Source organism: Podarcis tiliguerta (genome assembly GCF_965153285.1).
Source record: "Podarcis tiliguerta genome assembly, chromosome: 8".
Lineage (NCBI taxonomy): Eukaryota > Metazoa > Chordata > Lepidosauria > Squamata > Lacertidae > Podarcis > Podarcis tiliguerta.
In genome coordinates this window covers 59,976,717-59,991,765 of record NC_139541.1, presented here as the reverse complement: position 1 = coordinate 59,991,765, position 15,049 = coordinate 59,976,717, and the positions used below count along the sequence as shown (strand labels likewise).

Sequence of the window (15,049 nt, the reverse complement as noted above, 5' to 3'; positions counted from 1 at the left end):
AAGGGAATATCTCAAGTAAATAAAATTGGCAGTTTTAGAGCCAAAACAAATAGCTCTTATCTCAGAGCCACAGGTTTCTGTTGCTTTAGTGGTATAAATGCACATAGGGCAGTGCTGCAAGTCACCCGTGCAGGCCAAGCTAAGTCAAACCCCTGTGTGAGCAGGAGACACCAGAGTGCAAAATGGGACCTTTACGAAGAGGAAGCCTGATGGGACAGGTATATTTTTCAAAAATGGGTGCAAATAGTATGTGTAATGAGTTGTTTCAGCTATTAGGAAAAATCATGGTTATCTCTTGTATCTTCTATGCCCACTTGAGAATTTGGGTACACCTGAAGAAAGATGCATCGTACCATACTGTATAGGTTGGGGATTTTTTTGAAGGCCACTATAAATATGTTAGGCTGATAAGTGTAGCAAGCAAAATGAGGTGTAATTGATTATGTGTCATTACATTGCTTTCTTCAGCCTCTAAGTTGTGAAGAACACAAAGCAGGGCAGAAAGGTGGGGTCAGCAACAGCAATTGAGAGTGGTCAAAAGCCATCTAGGGCTGCCGTTCCTATTGTGCATAAGCTCAGATTGTTAGCAGGAAACTTCATAGTAGCCATGTGACTAATGCTAAGAGGCAGAAAAGTTATGGGGCAGAGAGATAATCAGGCTTGACCAGGAAGAGCTTTGAAGATGAGGGATTTGCTTCGGATGTTGAGGTTCAAGCATACCTCAAATATGCAAAAATGTGAAACTGATGGGGAATTCTTTTAGGGCACAGTATCCTGTCCATGTTGCTTGTGTGTTGTGCTTACCTTTGTCAAAAACAATCCTTGTTATGTTTGTATGAGTCTGGTGTCATTTTATACATACAGAGAGCTGGATTTAGGTTTGATGAGGCCCTAAGCTACTGAAGGTAATGAGGCCATTTATATGTCCAGCTGTCCTTTGGCAACAACAAATTGTCACTGTTTTTTGTGTTGAATATATGCTATATGGTAATTTATGGACCTAATAGGTATCTAAAGCCATTTGCACATAACAAATAGAAGCCTATACAACACAAAACACTGCTGCTATAGGTTCTATTTTATTTGTTTTTTATCTTATACTTCGGAAATGTACATCAGTTTTTTTCCTTTTACTTTTTTGGGGGCCCCCAAGAGAGAGGGGCTCTAAGCTATAGCTAGGTAAATCTGGCACAGAGCTCTAACAGTTGTAGCCGGTCAGAAAATACAGGAAGCGCCTATTCCCTTCTTGAAAGCCTCCCAGGGGCAACGTCTGCTTGGAGGCGGCAGCTACTAATGCCAAGAGCAGGCATAGGCAAACTCCGGCCCTCCAGATGTGTGGAACTACAATTCCCATCATCCCTGACCACTGGTCCTGTTAGCTGGGGATCATGGGGATTGTAGTCCCAAACACCTGGAGGGCCGGAGTTTGCCTATGCCTGGCCAAGAGGATGTCTGCCACAATAGGCATTTCGCCCAGTTCATCAAAGCACTTCTTACGCTGTCCTCTCAAGCTTTGGTTCTGGATGCCGCACTCCTAGCTGCGCGGCGGCTGCACTCCCAGCTGCTACTGCTACTTAGCCAGGGGCGAGGGAGACACTCTGCACATGCTCAGGCGCAAAGGGCATAAAACAAACCGCCCCCCTCCCGTGGCGGGGTCTCCCATTCTCGGCTACTTGTCAGGCAGAGATTCACCAGGTGAAGCCCTGCCCACATTCCTGGGAAGGCGAACGCGCCAGCGCCGCCCACTCCGCCGCACGCGCAGCGAGGGAAGCGGGTCACGTGGAGGAACAAAGCCACCGTCACGTGACCCGCTTCCAGTCGCTGACTCTAGCTGGAGAAGGAGGAGAAGCGGCGACATGGTGGCGGCCAAGCGGGCGCTGCCGCGGCTGGTGGCTTCGCTGCGGCCGGTGAGCGGGAGAGCAGAGCTGAGGCGGGTCCAGGTTGGGAAGTGGGACGTTGTTGCTGCTGCTGCGGGCGCTTCGGGCGCTGCGGTTGTGGCGGCTGTCCGTGGGGGGAGGTGTCCCTAAGCTGCCCTGGCAGCTGCTATGGGGTGTCCTGCGAACGGCAGGGGCCACCTCCAGTTGTTTTCTGTATCGTCCCCAGACAGGCTGCTTTTAGGGCCTGTGGGGAGGGCACGCTTCAGGTTACTTGTTGCACTGCAGCCTCCCGAGCTCCACCAGCTGCAGCCCAGTGTGCAAGATAAACACTTGCAAAGGCGCGCAGATTGAGACTGGCAAGAGCAACAATTGCGCCTTTGCCGGAGAATGGTAGAGGTCCGTTTCGTTTACAAGTTCTCCAGAAAAACAAAGACCAGTTCCAAAGGTTTTTACTAACTTGTGAATCACTGAACAAGAACATGTTTTATGTACAGGAATATAGGGTTTTTTAACATGATGCGCTTACCCAGGGGTCTCTGGGGAAATACATGAATAAAGTGCTGTGAGGTATGACGAATCATTTGGAGCTGGGCTTATAGTCCTTCCACGCACAAACCCATTCCAGTTTAAGCTTTCTTCATTTCAGGATATTAGGATTCCAGCCCCTCTCCGGGGATGAAATTTTGTTGTTGCTGTTCTGAAACAATTGGGAGTCCTTGCTGATCTACTGTAAATCTCCCAGAGATCTACCAGTACTGTAGATCATGGTCTACATTCTGCCCACCCTTCCAAAAATGCTAGAAGGGCAGATGTCAGGCTTAGTTGAATCTACTCTATATTTTGGTTTTTGCCCTCCGTGAATTGGTTTTAACCTCTATGAATTTGTCCTGAACCCCATTTAAAGCCATCCAAATCGGTGACCATTGCTACATCCTTTAGTTTAGCTATGTACTGTACCAAGATGGACTTCCGTATGTCTTTTCATTATTTATTCATTAGGCATGTTGACTGATAAGAACATTGTGAAAATGTATTGTTCATCCCAGTTGTAAATAAATAAATTTATCATTTTTTCCCCTCTACAGCTCAGCTCCACAGCAGCTGGTACGCTTCCCAAATATGTGAAAATAGTTGAGGTCGGTCCAAGAGATGGCTTGCAAAATGAAAAGGTAAATGACTCCTGATAAGCTATTTGTCTTGTTCGTGAAACCTACAGTAATTTGTTCTCATGAACCTGCTCTTTCAACATCTGCGCTGTTTTGATTTTGCTGCCAACTAGAACATGGGTCACAGCTCAAAATTTCCATCCTCAGCCTTTCACCCTACTTTGTCTGTTTCTGGCAATTCCTGTATATTGATCACTAGAAATGCATCAATCCAGGCTGATGGGTCACATTAGACTCACCTCAGAGACTTAGGTCTGGGTAAACTGCAGTCTCTGCTGCTCAATTTCTCATTTGTTCATTTCAATACAACAGCTTGTATAAATTAAATCAGTCTGTGAAATGGGTACAACCTACTGCGCAGATGATGCAAAGATGCCATGGACCATCATAAGGAGCACCTTGAGAGATAACATTTCATAACATGCTCTAATCTAACATTTTGTGATCTTTGTTGCATTTCATCAGATTCATATGAGCATGCACAGTAGTATGTATAATGTTTGCAGGCTCTGGTTGAAAAGCACTCTGCATTACACAGACCTTGATAGTTTCAATTTTTAAGGATTTAAGGTGGCATTGTGATGAGGAGACTGGCACCCTAATGAGTGATGCTGACAATAACATTTAGTATTTATGTCCCTCTTTCTTTGCTCAAAATGCTTTTGCATACCTTATTTTTGTTCAAACAGCAAACATGTAAGGGAGGTCAGTGGTGTTGTACCCATATTGCAGATGGGAGATTGAGGCTCAGAGAATAGTCTGCCCTAAGCTACTTCCATAGCAGAGGCAAGATTTGAACTGGGCTCTTCCTGGTTCATAGCAACCTTAGCTTCTTAGCCACTACATTTTACCAGCTCTTGCCTTGAAATGGCATAATTCAGAAATATCAAAGGATTTCTGTACTAGGAGGAGAAGCTGCAAGAGCCCAGGCATGGAGTCAGAATTGTCCTGTCTGCCTCTGGCTTCAGTGGGAGTCTTTTCAGCTTGTAGGATGTGTACGGTTTTATTTATGCCTGTGAACCATATCTTGGAAGTTCCATTGGGGGATTTTAGCAGTCTTACCTGCACCCCATGGAGATACTGACTTCATAAAGGCATAATGAAAAATCCTGTTGGAATACCAAGAATACGTCCCCCTCAGGCCAGTGTTCTGTCTAGCCCCACACCCAGATTCCCAAGTGGCCAACACAGTGCCCCCGAGAAGCCCACATGAGAGTAATGGGCCTCTCCTGCTGCTTTTGCTTCACAGCAACTGGTATTCAGAGGCATAATGCTTCTAAACTGGAAGGTTGCTTATTGGCATCTTGACTAGCAGCCATTGATAGACCACTTCTCCTCCCTGAATTTTTCCGATCCTCTTCTAAAGCTATTTAATCATTGCAGGTAGCCAACTAGGTAAAACAGTACAAGTTCTGATCTACGGTAACTGTGGAGAGGGGAAAATATCTCCAAATACACAGAGTCAGAGCCAGGGAGTTTGTTTAAGGCTTGATGTGAATGTTTACCCATTGCAAAGTCTGTCCAGCATTACCACGTTGCAAAACAGGAAATCTTTGTCCCTCTGGCAGGCTGTGTGGTGCGCAATACTCACAGTGATGCAAAATTGACTAACCACGTAAGCTCCACTGAGTTCAGTGTAGCCGGTTCTTACGTATTTATTGTTTATTATAATAGGAGATTTTTAGTCTTCTCCGTTCTCAAAAGCTCAAGGTCAGATGCAGTTTAAAAATTAAAGAAATGCAAAAAGGTTGTGGTAATTCATCTATCTGTAAAAAAATAATAATAAGATCATTGTATAAGGATCCCAGCCATTTCCACTCCCTTGTCTCCAATAAGAGGCAGCCTTCTTGCCTTCCAGTTTGTGATCCTCCACCTCAGTGGCCTTCCCCAACCCTTCGAAGCCACTTTTGTTCTACTTCAGGGAAGGGTTTGATTAGACTTTCTGGAAGGGATTGTGGCATTGCTATAAGTGGGAAATGTGTTTCTCTCTTTTTGCAGAACATCGTCCCCACCCATGTGAAAATTGACTTAATCAACATGCTGTCGGAAACGGGTCTTTCGGTCATAGAAGCTACCAGTTTTGTGTCTCCCAAATGGATTCCTCAGGTCAGTATGGGTGAGCCTCAAATTCACGTTGCTGACGTGTGAGTCTCATAGTGGGATGCAGTAAAGAGAGCGGGTCCCTGCTTCTCCCATAATCTTGCTGGGTGGCTTAGATAAATTACTGTGTCTCAACTTGGTCTCTTTCATAGGCTGCATTTGCATAGAGGTAATTCCAAACTATAGTTTAGTGCAGGTCTGGGAAGCTGGGAGCCATTCTCTGATTCTCAGGACTCCCCCCCCCCCCCCCCAGGGCTGCTAAGCGTAATGTGGCTATGCAGCAATTTAACACAGCAGCATACAGAGGCGGTTGTTTATGTTATAAAAAGTTTCTGATCTTCGTAGATTACTGAGCATTGTTCTTAAAGCCACCTGTTATTGTAAAACATTGTTCAGAAAGCTAGAGTCCCTCTTTAAAAACCAGCTAATGAAGGAAGCGGAGATTGCAAGAGGAGCCTTCTTTTCATTGAGGAAAGTCTGTCTTGAATATGCCAACATTTTAAACATACTTTTCATTTGCCGCCTAACAATCCTATTTCTTTTTCTCATTTTGGTCTGTCTGCGGGGGTTTGGAAGCTTTAAGGTGCTCCGCTCTTTTACAGTGGAAAATTAAAATCCTGTCTTCTCCGTTCTTTGTTTTGCAACTTAGATGGCTGATCATACTGAAGTCATGCAAGGGATTCGGAAGGTTCCTGGGATCAGCTACCCTGTTTTGACTCCCAACCTCAAAGGCTTCCAAGCAGCGGTAAGGAAGATGGCAGAGCAGAAGCTCTGAGGTCATGGCTTTAGTAGTGAGAAATACACAACTATGACTATAATTTCATATCCTGTTCCTGGTATGGTGCACCTGGACAGGCAGCTCATTTATTTAACTAGGGGAGGCACATCTCCCCCCCCCCCCGAATTGAACTCAGTGAAGGTGCTTGTATATGTAAAAACCTGTAGGCCATGCTGGGAAAAGTCTCTTCAGCATCACAGGAATCTTAATTAGCTCAATGTAGCCTTGAATCGGATCAACTAGACCCATTTTGGTACGATTTTTGTACATTATTTATTTGTTGATTGTATTGATTTAGTTAATTTTTTCCAGAAAGGTGAACTCAGGGTGACTTACAAATAGGAACTTTAAAAACGAATGAAAAGAAGAATAAACACAACCTAAAATGGTTGTGCCAATAATACATATACCGTATTTTTCGCTCTATTGGACGCACCGGACCATAGGACGCACCGGACCATAGGAGGGGGAGAACAGGGAAAAAATATTTTTTCCTTGTTCTCCCCCTGTAAAACAAGGTGCGTTCAAGGTGCATTCACCCGAGCGTGTGGAGCTGGCGGTGGGGGGAAGCGCTGCTTCCCCCCACCCCAGCCTCACAGATCCCTGAAGCCTTTGGAGCGCAGCACCCTGCTGCCCTGCAGAGGCTTTGCGCGCAGCCGTCCCCAAGCTAGATAGAAGAGCGAGACGGAGCCCTCCATCTCGCTGTTCTGGCTTGGGGACAGCCTTGCTAGCCTCTGCAGGAGAGCGGGGTGAACGCACCCCACTGCCCTGCAGAGGCTTTGCGCGCAGCCGTCTCCAAGCTAGAAGAGCGAGACGGAGCCCTCCGTCTCGCTGTTCTGGCTTGGGAACAGCCTTGCTAGCCTCTGCAAGAGAGCGGGGTGAAGGCACCCCGCTGCCCTGGAGAGGCTTTGCACGCAGCCGTCCCCAAGCTAGAACAGCAAGACGGAGCCCTCCGCAGCGCTCCGTCTCCCTGTTCTGCCTTTCGGCTTAGCGGAGCAGCCTGCATTTGCTCTATAGGACGCACACACATTTCCCCTTAATTTTTGGAGGGGAAAAAGTGCGTCCTATAGAGCGAAAAATACGGTAATAGATCAGATCCACCCCACTAAGACAGAGGTTCCCTACTCTGCACCTTGCAAAGGCTTTCACTGCTGTCCCAGGCTCTAGGTTTTTTATAAAGAACAACAACAACCCAGTCTCTATTCCTCATAGGAAGAAAGGTTTGGGGCAAAATGTTTAGGTACCTTCTAATCAATTTCTGTGAAATGAGAGTGAGTGTGATGTCGCCACCTGGTGCTGCGAAATGCCTTCTGTTATTACACAGTAACATCATTTATACGTGTAGAATCAATATTACGTGATCTCCACAACCAGGAGCAGCTGGACGTAGCTGACTTCCCATGGTTAGCATAAGGTTGTTAGGGAGGTACCATACTTTTCTGTCTATAACACGCCCCCGTGTATAAAACTACCCCTCAAATTTTAGAAAAAGGGAGTAGATGGCTCAGAGTTGTTGAGCTTTTTTTTTTTGCCAAAATTTGCCTCACCGACACGCGATGTGAAGTCAGCCTCCCATCTGTCCCATCGCCAGCAGAAGCTGCCAATTGCCCACCCAACTGCTAGGATATCAGCCAATCAGCACCGTTCATTGACGCAGCAACCAATAACACGCAGAATAGTGATTGACAGCCGTGGCAGCAACTAATCAATCATCCACCCTATGTACTACCCATGTATAAAACAACCCCCACTTTTTAGCATAATTTTTAAAGAAATAAACACAGTCTTATACATGGAAAAGTACAGTAATTAATTTTGAGTTATGCCACGCCGCCCCTAGCCATTTTGTGACTGGCCCCCCACAGCGCTTCTCAACATTCAAAAAGTGCCCCCGATCCAAAAAGGTTGGCGACCCCTGCGTTAAAAGATAAGCAGACAATCAAGATTGCTTGCAGTCACTACCTGAGTTTGAAAATTAAATTGTTGTCACTCACCAGCACCTGAGTTCACTTATCAGAGGGAGTGATATATAGGGCATATTCCCTGTATTGGCAGGTGGCAGCAGGAGCTAAGGAGGTGTCAATCTTCGGGGCAGCATCAGAACTTTTCACAAAGAAGAACATCAACTGCTCCATTGAGGAGAGTCTGGACAGATTCAGTGACGTCCTGAGTGCAGCTAGAGAAACCGGCATCCCGGTCCGAGGGTAAGCTCTAGAGCTATGTGCTAACTGAGGTGTTGAACGTTCCTCTCTACCTGCTAATCTACCGTGATTTATTTATTATTGTTATATTTACATTTACAAATGGACTGGTGAAGTTCGGGAGAGAGGAGGGGATTCAGAACCAAAATACTGGACCATCTCTGAGATGGCCTGAAGGAGCTTTCCATAACGCGGTCCATAATTGAGCCATATTTTGGGGGGGGGGGGGGCGGCGGCCATCGGTCACTGTCTTTCATGTATGTGAGGAATTAGCTGCCACTCCCCAGTAGGTGAGTGAGGGAGCTCTTCACATTTTATGTGATGGAGTGAAGATTATCGTGTATATAACAGGCTGCAGTGAGGTTTTCATACCACAGGCTTGGCCGTAAATCCCTAGGAGCTACTCTTATTCTGCAAATGATTTGTAGGTCATGTGTGAGGCTGGTGGTCTGAGGCTGCCATTCTGGTTGTGTAAAAGGCATTTGAAACTCCTGCATGTATTGGGTATAATAATGTCTGTTCTTTCCCCCCTGCATGCAGGTATGTCTCCTGTGTCCTTGGCTGCCCATATGAAGGCAAGATTTCTCCTGCTAAAGTAGCAGAAGTGAGTATACTAAAAGGCATTTGTGGGCTGTGGTGGCCTTCTGTGTTTGATATTCTTGGTAACCTCAGTCACGCATCAGCACTGCATGTTGCAGCTGCCGTCGTTTCAGTTCTCATTCCAAGGTGGAAAAAGCAAAAGGCGCCTTTTTCAAGATGGAATTGCATTTTGCAAAGAGCATAGGGCTGTCATCCCAAATGGCAGCCCTGTATTAAGTTGGTACGTGTATATATGTGATATAGGCACACACACACACCCCATTCACCTTGCACTGTGTTCTGACAGCAGTGCAAGGATGGGAAGAGCCCAGTACTGGGCCAGGTGAAAGAATGGGTTGACTTAGTAAAAGGCAGCTGCATGTATTTTATCCTCACCACCAGCAGCCAACAATGCGAAGAGCAGGAGAACGCACACTGTAATATTGAGACATGGGGTGAACGGAAGTATATGTTATGCAAAGGGAGGATGGAACTCAGCCAGGGGCTCCTGCTTTTTGCTTTGTCCCTGTGCTCTTTACATTGTGTAGCTCAAACTTTAGGTCTGCATGGGAAGTGTAGTAGAGCACATGCTTTGCTGCGCAGAAAGTCACAGATTCGGTCACTACCCTCTCCAAGTAGGTCTGGGGATCCTGTAGAGCCACTGCCACTCACTCTAAACCAGGGTTTCCCAAATGTGGGTCTCCAGCTGTTTTTGGACTACAACTCCCATCATCCCTACCTAGTAGGACTCGTGGTCAGGGATGATGGGAGTTATAGTCCAAAAGCAGCTGGAGACGCAAGTTTGGGAAACTCTGCTCTAAACAACAGTGAGCTAGACGGGCCGGTGGTCTGAGTTGGTGTCAGGCAGCTTCACGCGTTGGAAATTCTGTAAATGTTCTGTTCTCTGCTGCAGGTTTCAAAGAGAATGTATGCCATGGGGTGCTACGAGATTTCCCTTGGTGATACCATTGGCGTTGGGACCCCCGGCAACATGAAGGACATGCTCTCTGCTGTCATGAAGGAGGTGCCTCTTGGAGCACTGGCTGTTCACTGCCATGACACTTACGGGCAGGCACTTGCCAACACACTGGTAGCGCTTCAGGTGACTTCCTCGCTGTTTTCATAGCTCAAGACAAAATTCACTAAAATGGGTGGCACAAATCAACCGATCCAATCCACTTGCCTAGCCATGAACAAGCCCTGGTCATTGGCCAATCTTGCCTGAGATAGAGATTATCTATTTATTTTGACTGTTTATGTATCACTTAATTAGAATTGCCTGTAAGCCATGTACAAGAAAATAAATTGAAACAAACAAAAGATTAGAATTCTGTTAAAATGCCTGCTGGAATAAAAAGCAGTCTTCAGTAGTAAGTAGTAACAAAGAGGGGACCTGTCTGACCTCAGCTGGAAGGAAGTTCTATAAAAGTGGGTCCTCTGAATGCATAGCCTCTGGCACATATAAGCCGTGCATCTGAGCCATGGGGGACCACTAACAGTGACTCTCCAAAGAGCTCAGTGACCTGGAATGAATAAAAGGGTCCCTGGGGCATCTTTTGGCCCCACAAAAGGCATTCGGACTACATATAAAACAGGATCCACGCAGAAGGAATGCTCTTAGGAGCCTTTCCAGCATACATCCACCTTCCCCTAATCATACAAGAATTTCTGATACCCTGGAAGAAAGGGAGGCGACCTATTTTTAGGAAAAGAAAAGGGAGGCAGAACCCCTTACCTGGACTTTCAGTCTAATTCAGCGATGGGAAACCTGTGGCTTTCCCAGGTGTTGGCTCACAGCTCCCCTCATCCCTGGCCATTGGCCATGCTGGTTGGGACTGATGCGAGCTAGGAACCACCCACATCAAGAGGGCCACCGCTTCCACATCCCTGGTCTAGTTAATCAGCCTATAAGTGGCTGTTTCACTGGACGGACCAGGCAAGACTTTTCCTTAGAACGTCTCTGCTTCTGTTTGCAGATGGGCGTGAATGTGGTCGATTCCTCAGTCGCTGGCCTTGGTGGCTGCCCCTATGCCCAAGGAGCATCTGGGAATGTGGCCACAGAAGACATGGTGTACATGCTCAACGGTCTTGGCATCCACACTGTAAGTACTTGGTCATAGGAGGGGGGCACACTTGTCTTGGCTTTGGGAGTTAGTACCAGGCTTTGCTTTGATAGAGATGGGTGTCTGTGGCCCTCATTGGCTGATCAGCTGCTACTGTACTTGATGTCTCTCTTAACTAGAGCATCCAGCCGAGCTTTATCTGCCACTGTGTGTAAAGTTGTATATGTGTTGGAAACAGGTTGTGTTTTACTACATGTGGTCACTGCATGACTTGCCTGAAAATTATATTCTTCTGAGTAAGAGATGTATCTTTGGTCACCTTCATACCATCCATTTAAAGCACTCCTATGCCACTTTTAAGTCTATCCCCACCCCCAACAAATCCTGGGAACTGCATTTTCTTAAGGGTGTGCATAGTTGTCAGGTGTAGCTTTGTGGGGGAAATTTGTTGTTTAGTCGTTTAGTTGTGTCCGACTCTTCGTGACCCCCTGGACCAGAGCACGCCAGGCACTCCTGTCTTCCACTGCCTCCCGCAGTTTGGTCAGACTCATGTTTGTAGCTTCAAGAACACTGTCCAACCATCTCGTCCTCTGTCGTCCCCTTCTCCTTGTGCCCTCCATCTTTCCCAACATCGGGGTCTTTTCCAGGGAGTCTTCTCCTCTCATGGTGGGGGAAATAGGGGTCTCCTAATGAGCTCTGTTAACAAACTACATTTCCCTGGATACTTTGACGGAAGCCATGGTTGTTAACACAGTATAGGTGTACTTTAAATTCATGGTGCGGATGTGACCTCTGAGGAAGAGCACATGTTTTTGGCTGTAGATGGTCTTAGGTTCAATTCTCTGCATCTCCCCTTTTTTTAAAAAAAGAAAGAAAGTGGGAGGACCTCAGTTTACTGGGCTGGAAAGACCAGTGTCTGAATCTTTGGACAGCAGCTGACAGAGCAGGCAGTACTAGACTAGATGGACAAATGATCTGACGTCATTTAATGCAGCTTTGTATGTACAAGTAAGCAGCTGTGTCTCTTCTTCCCTATGAAGGGTGTGGACCTCACGAAACTTCTAGACGCAGGAACCTTTATTTGCAAGGCGTTGAACAGGAGGACCAATTCGAAAGTGGCACAGGCCTCCTGCAAACTGTGAAGCAGAGCAGCGCCTTTACGGGACTTGTTGGAAGCAAAACTACAAGCGACACTCTGGAATCTGCCATGTTTGCACTTGGTCTCCTCTCCTAACTTTATTTAAGCACTCTCCGGACTCGACGGCAGGAAGATGAGTCAGCCAAATTTTACCCTGAAAAGAGACATTAAAAAAAGTAGTCTAAAGCACTGTATTTGCACTTGTTGGGATATCTTGGGCTTCGCAAAGAATCTGAGTCCTTTCCACTGGTCACAACTTGCCTCCAAGGAACAGATTTGTTGCAGGGGGTCATAAAAAGAGCCCTGCTGGGTTGGGCCAAAGGCCTATCACAGTCCACCATTTTGTTCTCACAGTGGCTAACCAAGAGTCCTATGGGAAGCTCACAAGCAGTACCAGAGTGCAGTGGGGCCCTCCTCACCTGAGGGTCACTCCAAATGATATTCGGAGGAATCCTGCTTCTGACAGGGGAGGGAGAACCCAGCCATAGTGGTTCATAGCCTTATCTACCATGAATTTGCCTTTTAAAGCCATCCAAGTTGGGGGTCGTCACTACATATTTTGGGAGCAAATGCCCTAGTTTAAACTCTGCAGTTTGTGAAGAAGAACTTCCTTTTTCCTGTCTCGAATCTTCCATCTTCAATGGGAGCTTTTTAAAACATTAGTCTTCACGGGAGCACCCCGAGTTCCTATATACCTCTATTCCTATTTGTATTTTTGGACCTTGCATTTGCTTGGGCCATAATTTATCTTTTCCTCTTCTCTCATTCGGAGTCTCCTATGTGGCGTTGTGGTTGCGTCAACAGTGCGCTGTGGAGTACCCTCCCCCCCAACCAGGATGCCTTTCTCAATCAACTCGTGGGGATATAAGTGGGCAACCCAAAACAGGCAATAGTTTTTGCCTTCTGTTCACCACACCTATCCCAAGGTTGCCCAGCTTGCAAAAAAGAATGAACCAATTAAATATGCTACTTTCTATATCTAAAAGCAAGTAGCCTCTCTGAAACCTTTGCTGAAATCTTCTTGTTGGGCCTCAGAGGGTGGGATCCTGGTCTGACCCCCAACTCCTGTCCCCCGAAGACCCCCTCTTGTAGAAGCTCCTCCTGCTGCCAGTATCCATGCCAGTTCAGCCTCCCCACATGATCTTCCTTAGGAAATGTGGGGCATGCTGAGTTTCCTACTCGCTCTTGGAGAATGGTGTGCAGGCCTTCATTCCTTCTTGTGCCAGTATGGGATGGTGGCTTCCAGTCTTGGGGGAAGAGGTGTAGCATGGATTGTGTGCCACTGAGTGATGGTGTGCCTGCCCCTAGATTTGGGCCTCTGCAGCTGATTGATCCTTGTGCTGTTCCAGCCCCTGACCCATGGATGACACAGCTGATAATGCCAAGGTTGCAGGTTTGATCCCCATATGGGACAGCTGCACATTCCTGTATTGCAGGGGGTTGGACTAGATGATCCTCAGGATCCCAACTCTACAATTCTATGATTCTGTGTCATCCTAATGTCCACATGGCGCTCACCCTTTTGCTTCCCGGTTCCTTCACTGCTTATAGTTCACTTTCCCTTTCTTTGTTAGGCTCTTAAGTCTTTCTGTAGATGAGGAACAGCAAAGGCTCCAGGGCTTGATAGCTTTCTGGCTATTCTAACAGACCTGTGCTGGAGGAATTGGTGCCAAATGATTGTTCGCGTCTTGTTGCTGGGGAAATCCTTCAGAACTGGTTAGAGCAGAGGTAGCAAACCTGTGGCCCTTCAGTTCTGAGACTCCCCAAACAGCCCATGCCTTAGAGCAGGCATGGCCAAACTTGGCCCTCCAGCTCTTTTGGGAATACAGCTCCCATCATCCCTAGCTAGCAGGACCAGTGGTCAGGGATGATGGGAATTGTAGTCCCAAAGCAGCTCAAGGGCCAAGTTTGGCCATGCTTGAGTTAGAGGTACATGTGGTGTTCAATATGCCAGGCACATGTGTTGATACCCATGCTGGCTAGGACTGATGGGAGTCCAGCACATCTGGAGGGCACTCGATTGGCCCCAGGGGGGAGGGCTGAAATAGAATATATGGAAAGGGATTGTTCTGGTTTTCTATATAGAAGGTAAAGGGAAGGGAATTATTAGGTAAATAAGCAAGTTGTGCCTGGTCCTGGACAGGGTTGGCTTGGCCACTGTGACCCCTATATTGGTAACCTCAAGACTGGACTGTTATAACACTGGGTGGAGCTGTTCTGGAAGCTGCAGCTGGTATGAAATGCAGCTGCTAGGCTGCAGGCGTGGGCAACATGTGCATGTTACACTAATCCAAGGAGTTGCACTGACTGCAAAGAGGCTGCTGGGCCAGGCTTTTAAGGTTTTTGGTAATGACTTCTATTGCCCTAAGCAACTTGGTACCAGGATACCTGAGGCTCTTCCTGTTGGGCTGCAGCCTATGGAGCTACAGTTTGCAGCCACTGGAGGGAGAGTCTTTTCAGTGGTGGCACCCATACTATTAAACCACCTGCCTTCTGAGAGTGGAAAATACAGTATGCCCAAACCTCATTACTTTGCACATCTTAAAACCACATTGTGCCATCAGGATTCTGGTGCCGTTTGGTCTCAGAATAAAGCTACCCTAGATTTTCAGTTGTGTTTCCTTCCCATATTTTAATGTTTTGATAAATGTATTTTAATATTGTTGTACACCACCGTGAGACTTGATGTGGGAGGTGGTATAGAAATGTTTTAAATAAAGTATTAGTTATAAAATCTGTTGTTCTTTTTTGGAATTGCTGTGGATGGGTAAGGGGAGTGGAATGGAGGGCGTATCAGGATCTTAATGAGGAGCACAAGCTTAACATGAGCCAACAGTGTGATGCAGCAGCAAAAAAAACTAATCATAGAATCATAGAGTTGGAAGAGACCACAAGGGCCATCGAGTCCAACCCCCTGCCAAGCAGGAAACACCATCAGAGCACTCCTGACATATGGTTGTCAAACCTCTGCTTAAAGACCTCCAAAGAAGGAGACTCCACCACACTCCTTGGCAGCAAATTCCACTGTCGAACAGCTCTTACTGTCAGGAAGTTCTTCCTAATGTTTAGGTGGAATGTAATTCAAGGCTGCATCAACAGAAGTTGTCCAGATCAAGGAACGTAATAGTGCCACTCTATTCTGCCTTG

At 46.7% G+C, this 15,049-nt stretch overlaps 1 protein-coding gene across 2 annotated transcripts; it reads left to right on the top strand.

Moving 5' to 3' along the window:
* Positions 1-62: 62 nt before the first annotated feature.
* On the top strand, positions 63-14,636 carry HMGCL (3-hydroxy-3-methylglutaryl-CoA lyase). Of its 2 annotated transcripts, none has more exons than XM_083452011.1 (9): positions 63-218; positions 2,963-3,046; positions 5,042-5,149; positions 5,793-5,888; positions 7,977-8,125; positions 8,663-8,726; positions 9,615-9,803; positions 10,678-10,803; positions 11,805-14,636. In XM_083452011.1, the coding sequence occupies exons 1-9, from the start codon at positions 183-185 to the stop codon at positions 11,904-11,906; spliced, it is 954 nt and encodes a 317-aa protein (XP_083308137.1). In that variant the 5' UTR covers positions 63-182; the 3' UTR covers positions 11,907-14,636. The 2 variants fall into 2 exon arrangements, with proteins under 2 accessions (XP_083308137.1, XP_083308138.1); XM_083452012.1 differs by lacking the exon at positions 63-218 and adding an exon at positions 1,751-1,907.
* Positions 14,637-15,049: the final 413 nt, after the last annotated feature.